The 16199-nt window shown below is 50.9% G+C and overlaps 1 protein-coding gene across 4 annotated transcripts in view; it reads left to right on the plus strand.

Annotated features, from left to right (window-relative positions):
- SGMS1 (sphingomyelin synthase 1) overlaps nt 1-14075 on the plus strand; it is a 91311-nt gene extending 77236 nt beyond the window's left edge. For all 4 annotated transcript variants that reach the window (XM_032116106.1, XM_032116108.1, XM_032116107.1 and 1 more), the window contains 5 exons: nt 508-1337; nt 5389-5506; nt 8359-8512; nt 9190-9356; nt 11530-14075. In XM_032116106.1, the coding sequence (XP_031971997.1) occupies nt 721-1337; nt 5389-5506; nt 8359-8512; nt 9190-9356; nt 11530-11709 (1236 nt within the window). In that variant the 5' untranslated portion in view covers nt 508-720 and the 3' untranslated portion in view covers nt 11710-14075. The remainder of the gene's footprint in view (nt 1-507; nt 1338-5388; nt 5507-8358; nt 8513-9189; nt 9357-11529) is intronic.
- Nucleotides 14076-16199: the final 2124 nt, after the last annotated feature.

Below are 16199 nucleotides of genomic sequence, written 5' to 3' on the forward strand. Positions count from 1 at the left end.
GGTCCTTTCCAACCCAAATCACTCTGGGATTTTGTCTTACGATTTTTGCCTTCCAGAATGAAAACCAGGTTTCGTATTCAATCACTAGTGCCTCACATTGCATTAAGATGCCAGTCTGTAAGGGGCAGAAAGGGTTTCTGCCACAAATAGTACCGAAGATTTGCTCTGTAGCTCCTTAAATCCATGAGTATGATGATTGTAAGAGGACTTTGGGCGCTGCTCATGGACTAGAGCATAGAAGTAGAAAATACAACAAATACAGAGCAAGAAGGAGGCTTCCCACAGCTGCAAGGTGGTGTTAAATCTTTTAAGAAATCAGCAGCGAGCTGGGGAAGGACAGTGCTCTGTGTGTGAGGCTGGAGCTCAAATCTGCTGCTCTTTTCCCTCCGGAGTCTGTTGTCCATCCCGGGCACAGCTGGTTTTGTGCAGGAATTTTGGCTTTGGCCATGAACTGCAGGCTAAACGCCGTCCTAACGCCTGGTTTTGGGTTTTTCTCCCCCTCCCCAGGAAGAAGAATGCCAACACGGAGATGAAGTAGAGCGTCTCCTATGCTGGCCGCGGTGCCCGCACGCTGGTGTCGGCTGGGTGGGGACGGCTCTCGCCTCTGGCCAAACCCATTCCCAGGACAAGATGAAGCCAAGGAGGAGCTTCCCGCCGCTGTGCTGGAGCCGCAGTGACTGCTGCCCGCTTTAAAGCCCATGTGCCACCGTCCCTGGCGAGATGAAAGAAGTGGTGCTGTGGTCACCCGAGGAGGTGACCAGCTGGCTGATGGACAATGCCGTGCCGGAGTACTGTGAGCCCCTGAAGAGCTTCACTGGGCGGGACCTCATCAACCTGACGGAGGAGGATTTCAAGAAATCCCCTCTGTCCCGGGTGTCTTCCGACAGCGGCCAGCGGCTGCTGAACATGATCGAGGGGCTGAAGATGGCTCACCACATGGAGGCTCACAAGAACGGCCATGCCAACGGGCACATCCGCGCCGGCGACTCGGCGCGCCAGAACGGCTTCGGCGCCGCACTCAAGCTCAACGGGGTCCCCAACGGGTTCAAGAAGGAGATGATCAAGATCCCCATGCCAGAGCCGGAGCGCTCGCAGTATCCCATGGAGTGGGGCAAGACTTTCTTGGCTTTTATTTATGCACTTCTTTGTTTTGTCTTCACCACGGTGACTATCTCGGTGGTTCATGAACGAGTGCCTCCCAAGGAGGTGCAGCCTCCCCTCCCAGATGCATTTTTTGATCGCTTTGATCGGGTGCAATGGGCTTTTTCTATTTGTGAAATCAACGGCATGATCCTTGTAGGACTGTGGTTTGTTCAGTGGCTGCTCTTAAAATACAAGTAAGTAAAACCTTTTCAAAACCTGAGTGCTTCTGACAGCTTTGGGGAGGGCAGCTTTTGGACACAGTCTCAAGCTGCGCCAAGGGAAGTATGGGTTGGATGTCAGGAAAAAGTTCTTTACTGAAAGAGTGATAAAGATCTGGAATTGTCTGCCCGGGGAGGTGATGGAGTCACCATCCCTGGATGTGTCTAAAAAAAGATTGGATGTGGCACTCAGTGCCATGGTTTAGTTGAGATGGTGTTAGGGCATGGGTTGGACTCGGTGATCTTGAAGGTCTCTTCCACCCTGGTGATTGCGTGATTCTGTGATGCTGGTTTGCATCCAAATAAAATGAAGCTCCTTTTGATCTTATCTCGGTTTTCAAAGCCGAAATAGATATCACCCAGTGTGAGCTGCTGTGCAGAAGGCAGAAATCCAAATGTTCCCTAAGAAACTAAGCAATGCCCCTGCTTGTGTTTCCCTGCATGGTTAACTTGAAACTTTTTCATGTGTGAGAAGCCATGGATTGGGTGAAATGATGTTCTGAACTCACTGTTCGTTCAGAGGGAGCCCAGGTCATGCTGTTGTGAGGGCAGCTGTGAACCAGGATCCAAGGGAATGGCTGGAGCTGTGCCAGGGCAGGCTGAGGCTGGAGATGAGGGAAAGGTGCTTCCCCCAGAGGGTGCTGGGCACTGCCCAGGCTCCCCAGGGAATGGGCACGGCCCCGAGGCTGCCAGAGCTCCAGGAGCGTTTGGACAGCGCTGCCAGGGATGCCCAAGGTGGGGTTGTTGGGGTGTCTGTGCAGGGCCAGGGCCTGGGCTGGGTGATCCCTGTGGGACCCTTCCAGCTCAGCACATTCCATGATTTTAAACCCAAACAGCTAGAGGAGGTGGTGTGGGATTGCCCTCAAGAAGGAAGTGCAGGTTAACAGGACCATGCCAGAGATCAAACACCCTGTGGTGGAGCTGAGCAGAGCCTGTAGGTGAAGAGCAGCAGAACCCTTGGAGATATTGAAGCAGTGAGATGTGGGTTGAGTTGATGATAACCTCCATGTGTTGGTGGTGTCACTGGCAGATGGGAAGGTCCCCCCCTGTCCCCATTTGCTTTGGTGTGTTCATTTTTATTTATGTTACAGAATCACAGAATGTTTGGGGTTGGAAGGGACCCTAAAGATCATCCCATTCCAACCCCCTGTCATGGGAAGTCCCCTTTAGAAGGGCCTTTTCTGGTGTTAGGGGAAGATGTCACTGAGCTTGGTCGGTGTATGCACTGATCACTGAATGCTTCAAAGACCAAAATCCCTCTCTTCTATCCATGAGCAGAGGGATCAAAGTCCGAGAGGCCCAAGCTGAGCTGAGCAGCAGAAAGGGAAGAGCAGGAGAGATGCTGGCAGGAGCAGGAGCCCAGCGAGGTGGCTTTATCTGGAGGACCTCGTTCTTGTGGCTTTGGATGGTGCACACCCAAGGGGTGGTGACTGCTACAGAAAGAGCTGAATCTCTTTTGTGGTGTGGTGTGGGTTATGCCCTCCCTTTGAAACTTCTTTCAGGAATAAAGGGCCAGGGCACTGGGCCAGGTGGACCTTCCTCACTTCAGCTTCCCCTGGATCCCTGGCAGTGCCCAAGGCCAGGCTGGACATTGGGGCTTGGAGCCGCCTGGGACAGTGGAAGGTGTCCCTGCCCATGGCAGGGGTGGCACTGGATGGGCTTTGAGGTCCCTTCCAATCCAAACATTCTGTGATTCCATAATTCTAACACTGTCCATGGCGTGGGGCTGGGCTGGTGTCTCTCCAGGAGGCAGGAGCAGGTCTGGGCTGGGCACTCTGGAGTTTCCACAGGGAGCTCGAGGAAGCTGCTGAGGCAGGTTAACTTCTCTGGGAAGCATTCCCAGGTGCTGTGGGAGAAGTACAACGCCGGGATTGGCCCTGAGGGTCCCTCGTGGCACTGAAGGAGCAGCGTGCTCCCTGCTGAGGTCTGCAGAGCTGGAATGGAGTTCTCTGGGCCAGGAATAAGGGTGGAGCTTGTGCTCGCTGGCTGGCTCTGAGTCTCACAAGCACACAACTCCTCTGGAGAAAGGGAAATATAAAAAAAAAATTTTTTTTTCTTTATATTACAGTGCAGAGCTCTCTCAGACTTTTCCTAAGGTAAAATACGCCAAATCCAGCTAAATCAAGTGGTAATTTTAATTTTAAAAAGTTCAGTGCTCCATAAAATGCTGCCACTTCTTTGGTCTCTCAAAATACCATGCTGCTCAGTCTTTAATCCCTACTCCTCCATTTGCCTTTATGTTATAAGGAAAAAAGCAGGTTCATGTCTGGTTCTAAAAGCCACAAGGGTGAGATCTGAGAGGAAAATCTCTGCACAGGAAAACCCCTGCCCCACTGGAATGGTGCCCTCCACACTTAAATTTCAGTCCACGGAGCAACATTAATAATTATAATTCTTGACTCGCAGCTTTGTCCATGTTTACACGAGGAGAGGGAAGAGAAAAATCTGGAATACTGTGCTCCAGCAGTGGGCACTCCAGTGCAAAATGTGTTTGCACTGCAAGAGTTGAAGCTTTCCTGATAAATCAAAGACACTGGAGGTGCTACTGGCCTGGCACTGCAGAGTCACAGTCCTCCAAGAGCAGAGCACTCCACTTTAATAACTCTGCCAAAAGCGCTGAAAAATTTCAGAGATGGCCAATTTTGAGTTTCGAAAGAGCTCAACTTGATAAGAATATAATTTTTTTTAAAGTGAGCAGAACAGCAACAAATGAATTCCAGTGCCTGAAAGGGGAACCTCCAAGAAAGAAGGAGAGAGACTCTTTAGAAGGGCCTGGAGGGCCAGGACACAGGGAATGGCTTCCCAGTGCCAGAGGGCAGGGCTGGATGGGATATTGGGCAGGAATTGTTCCCTGGCAGGGTGGGCAGGCCCTGGCACAGGGTGCCCAGAGCAGCTGGGGCTGCCCCTGGATCCCTGGCAGTGTCCAAGGCCAGGCTGGACATTGGGGCTTGGAGCAGCCTGGGACAGTGGGAGGTGTCCCTGCCCATGGCAGGGGTGGCACTGGGTGGGCTTTGAGGTCCCTTCCGATCCAGTCTGTCCTTGGATTCTGTGAATGCCAGAACCTGCAGCTTGAAATGGCTGTAACTGCAAAAAACAATGATTTAAAATGAACCCAAACCCACAGTGTCTGTAACCAGTGGAACACAAAGGGTGATTAACTGCTGTAATTGGATTTACCCCTGATTTTTGTAACCCTGGCAGTGATCTCTCCTCAGGATCTCTCCAGAGGTTGCTCCTGTCCTGGTTTAATTGTCTTTCTTTGAGGTGTTTTTACCTGTTACCCTGGTGGGGCAGGTTTGGGGCTGGCTGTCCCTCCTGAGCCCATCCTATACCCCGGGTGCTCTTTCTGGTTCTGCAGAAGCACCTCACAGTACACCAAACCTGCATCTGCCCTCTCTGTGAACATCAGCCCTCACTAATAAATATCTCTGCAGCTGTGGCTGCTGAGTGGCTTCCCTGCAAACAGCCTGTCCTGCAGCCAGAGCAGCTCTGCATTTTTATTTGGGAGCTTTCCTTGCCCATGTGAATTGCTTCCTTTATAATGCTGCTCAGGAAAGATGTGTTCTCTCACTCCTCTGGGTTGTACAGGAGACCCTTTGTAATCACTGAACTGTGTGTCAGCTGAAACAAACCTCCTCCTTTTCATCTTAGAATGAAAATTCTGTAACTTCATGCCCTGCCTCGAATAGGAAATTAGTGACAGCCACAGCTAACGGAGGGGTGTGGGGCATAAATCCCCTTTAATGTCCTCAGCACCCAATCTGCGCAGGCTTTTGCGTCCTAATCCTCAGATTTCCTGTAATCACTTCATGGATTTGCAGTGTGAGTTGAGTTGTTCCTGTGTTCCTGGCCTGGAAGGCGTGGGAATACTTGTGGAGTAGTTCAGCATTCCCAGGTGTAAGCCGATAGTGTCATGAGTTTCCAAAGCATCAGGAGAAAACAGCTGCTGGTTTGTTTTATTTACCTTTGTGGATTCTGATTGCCTTGAGTGACCTCCTTATTTTTGCCTGTTTTTTCTCGCTGCCAGGTCTATAATTAGCAGAAGATTTTTCTGTATAGTTGGCACACTATACCTGTACCGGTGTATTACCATGTATGTGACTACACTCCCAGTACCTGGAATGCATTTCAAGTGTTCTCCAAAGGTAAACTCCTTCTGGCTGCCTTGCTGTGTGTTTCCCCCTCGCCCTGCTGTTCCCAAAACTGCTTTCTCAAGAAGTGTTTCTGAGGGAGGGGATTCTGCCCCTCTGCTCTGCCCTCATGAGACCCCCCTGGAATTCTGTGCACAGTTCTGGTGCCTCCAACACAAGAAGGACATGGAACTGTTGGAGCAGGTCCAGAGGAGGCCATGGAGTTGCTGAGGGGACTGGAGCACCTCCCCTCTGGAGCCAGGCTGGGAGAGCTGGGGCTGCTCAGCCGGGAGAGGAGAAGGTTGTGTGGAGAGCTCACAGCTCCTTCCAGGGTCTCAAGGGATACAGGGAAACTGGAGAGGGACCCTGCAGCAGGAACTGGAGGGACAGGACACAGGGAATGGGTTCCCAGTGCCAGAGGGGGCAGGATTAGATTGGGTGTTATGAAGGAATTGTTCCCTGGCAGGGTGGGCAGGCCCTGGCACAGGGTGCCCAGAGCAGCTGGGGCTGCCCCTGGATCCCTGGCAGTGCCCAAGGCCAGGCTGGACATTGGGGCTTGGAGCAGCCTGGGACAGTGGGAGGTGTCCCTGCCCATGGCAGGGGTGGAATGGGATGAGCTTTAAGCCCAAACCAGCCCAAACCATTTGATGATTTTAATTTGAGAAAGTTGGTTTGGTGTGACAGGGACACCCTTCTGCTGCTCTCTGGCTGCCCTCTCAGCGGAGGTGTTGACAAGTGCTGTGGGGCAGTGCAGGAATTCCCACCCTTTTCAAAGCACTGAGTTACCCAATTTCCCTGGCGTTTTCAGCTCATTTGCATGATCAGCGTGTTCCTGTCCCCACTGAAGGAGTTGAAGGTGTGCAGCCTGTGCCAGGTGTGAGTCACCGATTTCTAGAGAAACACACACCACAGTGTGTCAAATGCAGATGTGGTTCATGGTTGAAAATGGCCCAAAAAGACTTTCCTAAGGCTGTCTCCTGCCCATATTTTTGCAATTCTGTTAGCACAGGGACTTCTCACCTCCTCCCCAATCTAGCACTGCCTCTGAGAGATAAATTGGGCTTGTGAAAGCCGTGGCTGAAACCAGGCTGCTGGGACAGAGGTGCTTGGGCAAGACCCTTGTGGTCAGCCTGGAAGGGTAATTCACGTGCTCAGGGTGGAGATGGGACAGGGCTGGTGCTGTTGAATCCATCTCTGGTCACCCCAGCATTGCTGGAACCCTGGTCCTCACTGCAGTTCCTGGGGCTGGCTGTGCTGTGACTCAGTTGAAGCAGGAGAAAGGGCAGAAGTGCAGCCATAAATCAGGTGTCAGGTTGTAGAACCCCTGATGTACAGGCAGTAAAATCCTGCTCGGACTTGATCCACGTGCTGTCGCTGTTTAGGTGAGGATTGGCACATCCAAAATGCTTTGGTTCCTCGGGGAAGTCCAGCCAGGGTTTGCCAAGGCAGAGCCTTTGTGGCGTTTGGAGGGATTTTGGAAAGAGAAGTGAATGGGAGAGGAGTCAACACTGTGTTTGAGCAGTCTGCTGCTAGGAAATGAAACCAGAAAGAGCACAGGTATTTATGGGCTGAAGTGAATAAATCTGCTGGTTTTGGGAATTTACGGCATTGGCAAATCCTTCTCATTACTCAAGCAGAGACAAGCTGAGGGCCCTGATAAGATTAAGGATAAAGCTGGGTTTTCTTGGAAGCTCTAAATGTGCTGGTGGGAAAAGAATAACCTCTCAACACCTTATTGAGTTCTGTGTGATTGTGAAAAGTGGGCTTTGGGGAGCAGTTTAGTGTTTGTGAGCAACTGTTAGCAGGAAATGTTTAATTCCTGCAAAGAACTTGCTCAAGTCTGTCAGAAATTATTAATTTCCACTTCTTAAAGCAAGGCCAAGCTTTAAAATAAAAGCATAATGGCCAGCCTGGGGGATCTGTGTTTCCTTCTGACAGTTCAATGGTGTCCATGGATTTTCAAACACCATAAAATGAGGTGAGGATGCAGCACATGTGCGTTGATCCATTAGTCCTGCACTGGTCCCTGCTTCCCGATGGGTCCCAGAGGTCCTCCACACATCCTGGCTGTCCCATGCCATGCATTTTTTGTAGATTTGTTTTGGGCTTGGCTTAGAGCTGGGAGCAGCAAAAGTCTTGGGCAGTGCCAGCTGCCCTCGGTCACTCGGGAGAGGGAGCAGAGTGTCCTCATGGGAGGGACTTGGTTTGCTTGGATTCGGCTTTCCTTGGGCAAACCGGAGTTTTTTCAGGAATGCTCCGTGAGCCAGTGCCATGGGTTGGGGGTGGGTCAGAGCAGATCCAGTGGGTGTGGAGGGAGATCCCCGTTTGGGCTGCTGTGGATTCACAGCACAAGTCTGGCACCGTGCTCTGACAGACACCGCAGATGTTTCTGTTGGAATGGGAAGTGGAAAGAAATAATCTTGCAGACTTTTCCAAGGCCTTAGGGTTTGGAGTGAGATGCTCTTCTGTTCATCAGATCCTGTTTTGGCAGCTGGCTGTAGAGCCCGGGCAGTTCCTCCTGGTTTCTGTTGGACGATCACCAGGAGGGCCTGCGCCGTTACCAACAATGTGAACCAAGTTAAACCTCATTTACTTTAGAGTGTGCTGCCTCTTGAACAGGAGGAAAATCTCACCTGAGCACCAGCTACAAGAGGTGCAAAGCATCAAAACACTCGTGTCTCATTTCCAGCCTTTTTCCTGCTAGAAATGTGCTTCCAGCTCTTGGGAAAGGCTGTGGATTTACCTGGTGATTGATCTTGTGGATCAAAGCAGAAAGGTAGAAGAGCTGAAAGGCCAAATTGCTGCTTGAAACCATTGCTCTGAGCTGTGGTATTTTAGTGTGCTTTTGTGTTTTGCTCTTCCACCAGCTCTTTGGAGACTGGGAATCTCACCTGCGAAGGATAATGAAGTTGATTGCTGGCGGAGGCTTGTCCATCACGGGCTCCCACAACATGTGTGGGGACTACCTGTACAGCGGCCACACCGTCATCCTCACCCTCACCTACCTGTTCATCAAAGAGTGTGAGTGCCCTGCTGTTCTCCTGCTGTGTAATTCCTTCCTGGCTGAGGAGTTTCTCTTTGCTCACTGGTGAACACAGTTCGAGTTAAAATACCTGCATTTTCCACCACGACAGGAAATGGCCTCAGGCTGCACCAAAAGTTGGATACCAGGGAAAAATTCTTCACCAGAGGGGTTGTAATGGTTTGCGTTGGAAGGGACCTTAAAGCCCATGTCATCCCACTCCCTGCCATGGGCAGGGACACCTCCCACTGTCCCAGGCTGCTCCAAGCCCCAGTGTCCAACCTGGCCTTGGGCACTGCCAGGGATCCAGGGGCAGCCCCAGCTGCTCTGGGCACCCTGTGCCAGGGCCTGCCCACCCTCCCAGGGAACAATTCCTTCCCAATACCCCATCTAAACACAAACAGGTTAATTTGACTGGCCAGGGTATATTACATCTTTCTTATAAGAAAGATTTCATAACCTTTCTAATTTCCAAGGATCTCATTACCCTGAGTACAATTTTAAGTTACACCTTAAGAGGGTGATACTTGTTTTGTGATCTCAGCATTCCTGCCCTTAATCTCAGCACAGGCATCTCTGTGTCAGCCAGGATTGCAGTCCATGACCTCTGCTAATCACAACAGCAGTCCTGATAAGGTTCCACTTGGAAGTAACCCCTGCCTGTGCTTCTTTGCAGATTCCCCACGGCGACTCTGGTGGTACCACTGGCTCTGCTGGGCGCTCAGCATGGTGGGGATGTTCTGCATCCTCCTCGCTCATGACCACTACACTGTGGACGTGGTGGTGGCTTACTACATCACTACAAGGCTATTCTGGTGGTACCACACAATGGCCAACCAGCAAGTGAGTGCCTCCCACTCCTTGGATGCTCCTGCTGTAGTCTGGTTTGGGGGGGGGGAGGAATATCCAGGCTCACCCGTGTCCTGTGGAGAGTCCCTCTCTTCCCCTCGCCGTTGGGTTTGTAGGGGAGAAAGAGGCATCCTTATTTGGGTTCTTCTTGTGTCTTGACCACAAAAATATGGGAAGGTCTTCCCAAAGGCAGGCAGGGCTCTGCTTCCCCTGGGTAACCTCAGTCTTTGAAGTCCTTCTGAGCTGGGGCCAGGTGGCCACATTTGTGATAGAACAACAAACCACTGAGATTCTTTTGCCTTGGGTTTTTTTTGTGTGGTTGTTGAGGCCAGCTGGGGTTTTCTTATGTTCTGTGGCTTGTGCCACAGGTCTCTCGAGGAATAGTAGGAGGCCTCGCTAAAAATGGAAAGTTTTTGAAAGTGTTTCCAAGGGGTGGCAAGTTCTTCTGGCTGATGAACTGGAGCAGTCAGGGAGAAGCTGACAATGCTGAGGAAGTGAAACCTCCCCTGCTGGGCCAGGGCAGGGTCAGGCCAGAGATGAGGGAAAGGTGCTTCCCCCAGAGGGTGCTGGGCACTGCCCAGGCTCCCCAGGGAATGGGCACGGCCCCGAGGCTGCCAGAGCTCCAGGAGCGTTTGGACAGCACTGCCAGGGATGCCCAGGCTGGGGTTGTTGGGGTGTCTGTGCAGGGCCTGGGCTGGATCCATGATCCTTGGGGATCTCTTCCATCTGTGGGTGTTCCATGATTCTGTGAGACAAAATGCACAAGTCTTTCCTGGTGATAGCAGACAAGGGAGTTAGGAGACATTTTTAGGTCCCTAACAGCATATTGGTGTCCAAATATTTTCTGTGCTCGTGGCCAAAGATCTTTTGCTCATCTGTGGCATATGCTGTTAGTTGTGTTTAACAAAGACCCACTGCGATGGTAGGAGACGAGTTAATATTGTGACAGTGCAGATTTATAGCTCCTATCACAGAACTGTCACGGAACGGCCTGGGCTGGAAGGGGCCTTAAAGATCATCAGGCTCCAGCCCCCTGAAGGCCCTGTAGCTGCCAGCTCGTTTTTGCAGTGGTTTGGTGCTGCTTGAAGCAATAGGGCACAGCCAAGCCCTGTGGTGCATTTCCACCCCAAATGCCCAATTGCAAATGAGGTGCCCTTTGGTGGTCAGTCAGCTTGGGAGGCACCGTGTTCCACAGGAGTCTGTGCCCACACTCTGCAGCTCGTGTCCCACAGCCCCAGAGGATTCTTGGGTGCTCAGAACATGTCTGCTGAGTGGCTGTGCTTCCAGGCTGGAAGAGCTGGAGTCAGGGTGGCCCTGAGTCCTGCTGAGGACTTGCTTCAGCAGAGCCCTTGGTGTGGAAACGTTCCTGTTCTGCTGCCTGATGTGACTCAGGAGGTGGCTCAACACTGCTTCCCTGAGCTGCCAGGATGTTGGGAAAGGCCAGTGCCTGGATCCTTCCTGAGTACACATTGCTGTGCTGCTCTCTCCTTCCTCGTGCTGGGGCTTGTGCCCAGCCTTAAAATTAAAAGCAACAGTGGATTTATGTGACATGTGAGCTTGACATGGAGATTAAGCTCAGTGTACAAGCCCTGTGCTTGTGTATTCCCTTTGGGTGGGTGCATACAGGGATCCCTGGCTCTGGCATGGAAAATAGGCAGCAGGGGTGTTGGATAGTTCCATCGGGGCCTGCCCACTGCTTGTGTCTGAGCTGGGCCTTGCTCATGGCTGAGAGAAGCAGAGGGTGGGCGAGAGCAGTCTGGGAGCGTGTGGAGGGCAGGGCAGGGTTCTGACCTCCTCCAGATGGGTTGGGATGTGCCCTGCTCATGGCTCCACAGGCACACAGCCAGGCTCCACAAAGTGATTCCCAAGCTGCCTGGAATTGCAGAGGCGCTTACGGAACAGCCGTGCTTTGGGATGGCATTTTCATTCCCAAGGGAGAGGAGACACCGGTCTTTGGGCCACTCCTTCCTTTCCTGTGGGCCCATCAAACAACTGAGGTCCTGTAGACAGGGGTGAGCAACGTTTGGTGTGTGTGGGGAGGCTGGGAGCCGTTTGGGAAGTGAGATTTTGGGAGCAGCAGGAAGCGGAACAGCAGCGATGAACGGCCGTGAGCGAATAAATGAGCTGCCCTTGGGTAATCCTCTTTTCTGTCCTTGTCTCCCTGCAGGTGCTAAAAGAAGCTTCCCAAACTAACCTCCTTGCAAGGGTCTGGTGGTACAAGCCCTTCCAGTACTTCGAGAAGAATGTCCAAGGGATTGTACCTCGCTCCTACCACTGGCCCCTGCGGTGTCCGGCGCTGGCGCGGGGCCGGCAGGTCAAGTACAGCCGCCTGGTGAGTGACACGTAACAGCGTCACCCCAGCCCGGGAAAGGACCTGTCCCAAGTGCTCACAACTCCAAGAGAAGATGCCATAAACAAAAATCCACCGCTCCCTAACCCTTTCTTTAGCAGCTCCCTGGACCTGACCTGTTCAGTTACCTGGTAAGCACTGTGATCTTTTTTTCTCTCCAAAGGATCTGCGTTGGACAACAATAAAGAGAATTTAACTTATCACGCACTGTTACACATTTCTTGTTGATAGAGTTGGGATTTGCATTTGCCCATCACCATGTTCCTTTGTATATGATGCGACAACATAAATGAAAAGCTTTTATATCATAAGTTCTGGTCTTTCCAGTCACGTCTGGGAACAAAGCATATTATTTTCTTGGGAAAACATACTTTTCGTATCTCTTGCCCCAAAGATTGGGCTGTAAGCCATTTTCTAGCAAATGACTATATGAAGGTTTCTAAATACCTGCCTTGGGTGAAATCAAGAAATCTTTCTACCTGTTGCACCGCGCTACGAATAAGATGATAGACACAGAAAGGTTTGGTAAATCCTGATTTTGTAGAATCTGCAGTGACTGACTGTGTCAAAGAAGTGCAAAAAAAAGAAAAGAAAACAAGCAAACAAGAAAAAAAACCACAAAAAAAAAAAAGAGAGAAAAAAATGTAAAGTGATTTTCTAAGTATTTCCTAACTTTATTTTTCAAAATGTGTATGAAAAAAAAATTAAATTTAAAAAAGATTTTTACATGTCAGAGAACAGAGAGTTAAAAAATTTAAAGAAAATGCTTCTTGGGAGAGAGAGAGATTTGTCTATGTTTCTAGTGCCTTTCTTGTCTTGATTGTATGGTCAGTAGGCAGTCTTAAATGTTTTTATTTAAAATAAAGTATTCCATGAAAGCAGAATTATATATACTGTATAATTACTAATTTTTGCATTTATAGCTAAATTAAACTGGAAATTTACTTATAATGTTGAAATTGCCACGTGTAGGGAAAAACCTCCCACCCCACCAAATAAAAAGGGTCCGACCTTGCTCACACATTGCGGGCAGGTCAAGCTAAAAAAGTATCTCTTTATTGTCTACTTCGTAGCTGGATTTTAAAAAGCAAAACAGCCATGAATTCCTGTTTTTTAAGAATTTTACAAATGATCACTGAGTGAACTACGAATGGTTTCTCCATCCCCTATCGAAGTGTTGTTGAAAAACAACAAAGATAATCTATTTCTTTAAAATATTTGTGCAGAAACTGCATGTAATTCTAAGTTTTCACTCCTACCATACATACTGTATGTTTGGGGAAGTCTCCTATCCTAAACTTGCCAATGTGCAGAACAAAAAATAGTTTTTTTAAAAAAGAATGAAGAAGAGAAAAATATATATAAAAATATATATATATCCATTCTGTATTTTACGTGAAGCAGAGTTATCTTCTGTAGGTTTTTCGTGTATTCACAAGGTGATATTTGTATTGTAAAACAGCAATGGTGAAGGAAAATAAAAAAGGCTTTTGAAAAATGTAGTTTCCTTTATCTTCTTAATATTCAGTTGAAATTTAAAGCTGGGTTTATTCTTGCAAACCTTGCCTTTAAGTTGATGTTATTGCACTGTAGGGCCATCCGATGTGGACTGTATGGAAACTGCATTGATGTGGAATTGCTGTTGGGCAAAACAGTGCCTTATCTGAAATAAATGCTATGCAATCGATGAGCGCGAGCGGGTGGGAGGAGCCTTCCTGGGAGCCATCTCCAGGCCTTGAAAAATCTACCCCGAACTGCTGGGATGCAGCACAGGGCAGGGTGGGCATCCCTTCCCCCGGGAACTGCCACTCCTGGGCCCTGGACAGCAGAAGAGAAAAGAGAAGCTAATTTCTGTGTGTCCGTGGTGGTGAAAGTGTCATTTCTTCCTTCTTTTCTGATTTTTGGGGATGCTTTGTCTCCACTTCTCTTCCCTGTTCCTCAGCCTGGGCCAAAACCTGCCTTGGAGAGCTGGCAGGGTGTTGCTTGGGATGCTGAACCAAGAGCAGCCCATTCCTTATCAGTTCTCTGTCTCCTGGGGAGGGAGGGAGGGAGGGACGCGAGGAGGGAGGGGGCTCCTGGCCAGACCCTTTGCAACAGCGTTTGCAGAGCCGGGTGGGAATTCAGGGCTCAGCTCTGCCTTCAGTTCACGGCTTTGCCTTGGCAACGTCGGGGTTAAAAGTCGGTTTTTAAACAGCCCAGCCTCACCCTGAGCTGACTTTTGAGCTGATTTTTGAGAGAGTTCACGCTCCCAGAGTAAGCTGAGGAGTAGATTTTTCAAGACCTGGCATCACGCACATCCGAACCATTGACATAAGTAAATGTATGGATATATATGCACATGACATTAAATGGAATCTGCTGAATCCTGCCTTGTGGTGTCTGACTTCCTGCACGGCTCTGGTTCCACACGGCCCCACCTGTGCCACAGCGGGGCTGCTGCCTCGGGAAGGGAGCCTGGGAATGGGGCACAGGGGGCTCAGGGCTGCTGGCTCCGGAGGAGGGGCCCGGGGATGGATTTGGGACAGAACTGCTGTGCATTGGCTCAATCCAGGCCGTGGAGTTTGTGCTGCCTTGTTCTCCTCCTTCTCAGGGAACATCTGCCCGGCAGCTCTGGCTGGCTGGGGTGGGACATGGCCTGGGGTCAGGGCGACCTTCAGCCTTGTGCTGATGGCTAGAATCCCACATTTCGCCCAGCATCCCCCTCATACCTCAGGTAGGATCCGTCTACAGCCATCCCTCAGCCTCTGCTGTCCGGAGAGCACAGCCGGGGGGTGCTGGGGCTCCTCTGCCATCCCTGGACACCACACTGGCCCGTGAGCTCTGTGCTCCTGGGCTGAGATCCTCGGGTGACTTCCAGGGACAATCCTGTCCCAGTTAGAGGCTGAACCACCACTGAAGTGATTCCTTTGCCGTGGACACTGGTGCGTTGTTGCCTCTCCCTTGGGTAGGGAAGCTCCTGCTGCTCCTGCTGCTCCTGCTTTGCTTGGTGCCTGTCAGAGAGGTGAGCACAGCAAACTGTGAGTCTGTAAAAGCTGGAATCCAGCGTTGTGCTGCCTCAGTCCAGCAGAACTCGTGGATCTCCCCACGCTGTGCCAGTAAAGCCATCCTCTGTGGCCTCCAGCTGAGGTTGAGGGTGTCTGTGGAGGACAGGCAGGAGCCTGGTTTGTGTGTGGAGGGGCGAACCCGGACATTCCAGAGCAGGTGCCAGGAGGCTGGAATTGGGAGCAGGGGTCTCCACCAGAAAAGGCTGGAAAAGGACAGTTCAAGGTGGAGAACGACCTGGGCAAACCAGGATCTTGCCCGGAGGGTGGGCGCTGATGCTGCTGAGACCCATCTGGATTTAGCCTTTGGCGCTGCCACATGGGGAAGGTTTTGAACCCATAAAATACAGGGATGGGAGGTGGTTGAGGAGCGTGAGCCAAGGAAGGGCAGCCATCCCTTCGCTTTCCCATACTCTGGAAAGAGCCATCCCCTCACCTTCCCCCTCCTGCTTTTCCTCAGGACACAGCTCAGTGCTCAGCCTCATTCTGTCCCTGGTGCCAGTGGACCAGAGCGCTGCCCAAAGAACAGCCTCAAGATCCTGCTTTGGCAACTTTCCCCATCCAGCTCAGCAGACGTTGGCCACAAATATTTGCCAGAAGGATCTGTGGTTTCTTTCTGCATCCTCTCAGTGCCTCTCCTGCCCCGGCTGTCTGTGGGATTTGGGCACGACGCCCTGTGCACATCCCTTGTTTAAATAAATAAACATTTGGACACTGCTCTCAGGCACGATGGGATTATTGGGAGTGTCCTGTGCAGGACCAGGCGTTGGATTTTGATGGGTCCCTGTGGGTCAGGATATTCTGTGATTCCAAGATGATGAAAGAAGCAGGTTTTTCAAGGTTTGGGAGTAGGCAGGGCTCCCATAACTTGGCTGCAGACGGTTTTCGGCAGCAGTGGCAGCAGCTCAGCCCCTGCCGGCATGGGTGGGCACAGAGCAGCCCACCTTGTTCATTTTCTGACCATTTTCCCCCTCCCAAAAAACCCCAGTGGGATTTAATCTGGCTCTGCCCAGTTCTGTGTTGCTGTTTTTAGGTCTTGAGAAGGTTTTCCCAGTTTTGTGGCAGAGCTCTTGAGCTTGGCACGAGCTGCTTGGCTCTTCCTGGGAGCGATGCTTCCCTGCACTCTCCCACAACCCAGGGAAGTGCCCTGGCCCTGGGGCTGCTGCTGCTTCAGATGAGGGGATGGCAAAATATTCTCCATTTGTTGTGAAGCTTTAACCCCTTTGCCCTTAACCTCTGGGTACATGTAAAGCACGTCACCTGGGGAGTTCTGGGCTGTGCACGTGTCTGGACATCAATTAGTGGCAGCAAAAAGTCACCGTGACTTGGTTGTCCAGGAGGGCAGGAGGGTTCTTGCTCGTGAGGCAAGGCAAGGGAGGGTAGGGAAGGAAAGGCCAGCCACCCCAGGACAACATTTTAATTATATTTTCTGGGTGTCCCTTCAGT

Source organism: Corvus moneduloides, chromosome 8, assembly GCF_009650955.1.
Source record: "Corvus moneduloides isolate bCorMon1 chromosome 8, bCorMon1.pri, whole genome shotgun sequence".
Taxonomy (NCBI): Eukaryota; Metazoa; Chordata; class Aves; order Passeriformes; family Corvidae; genus Corvus; species Corvus moneduloides.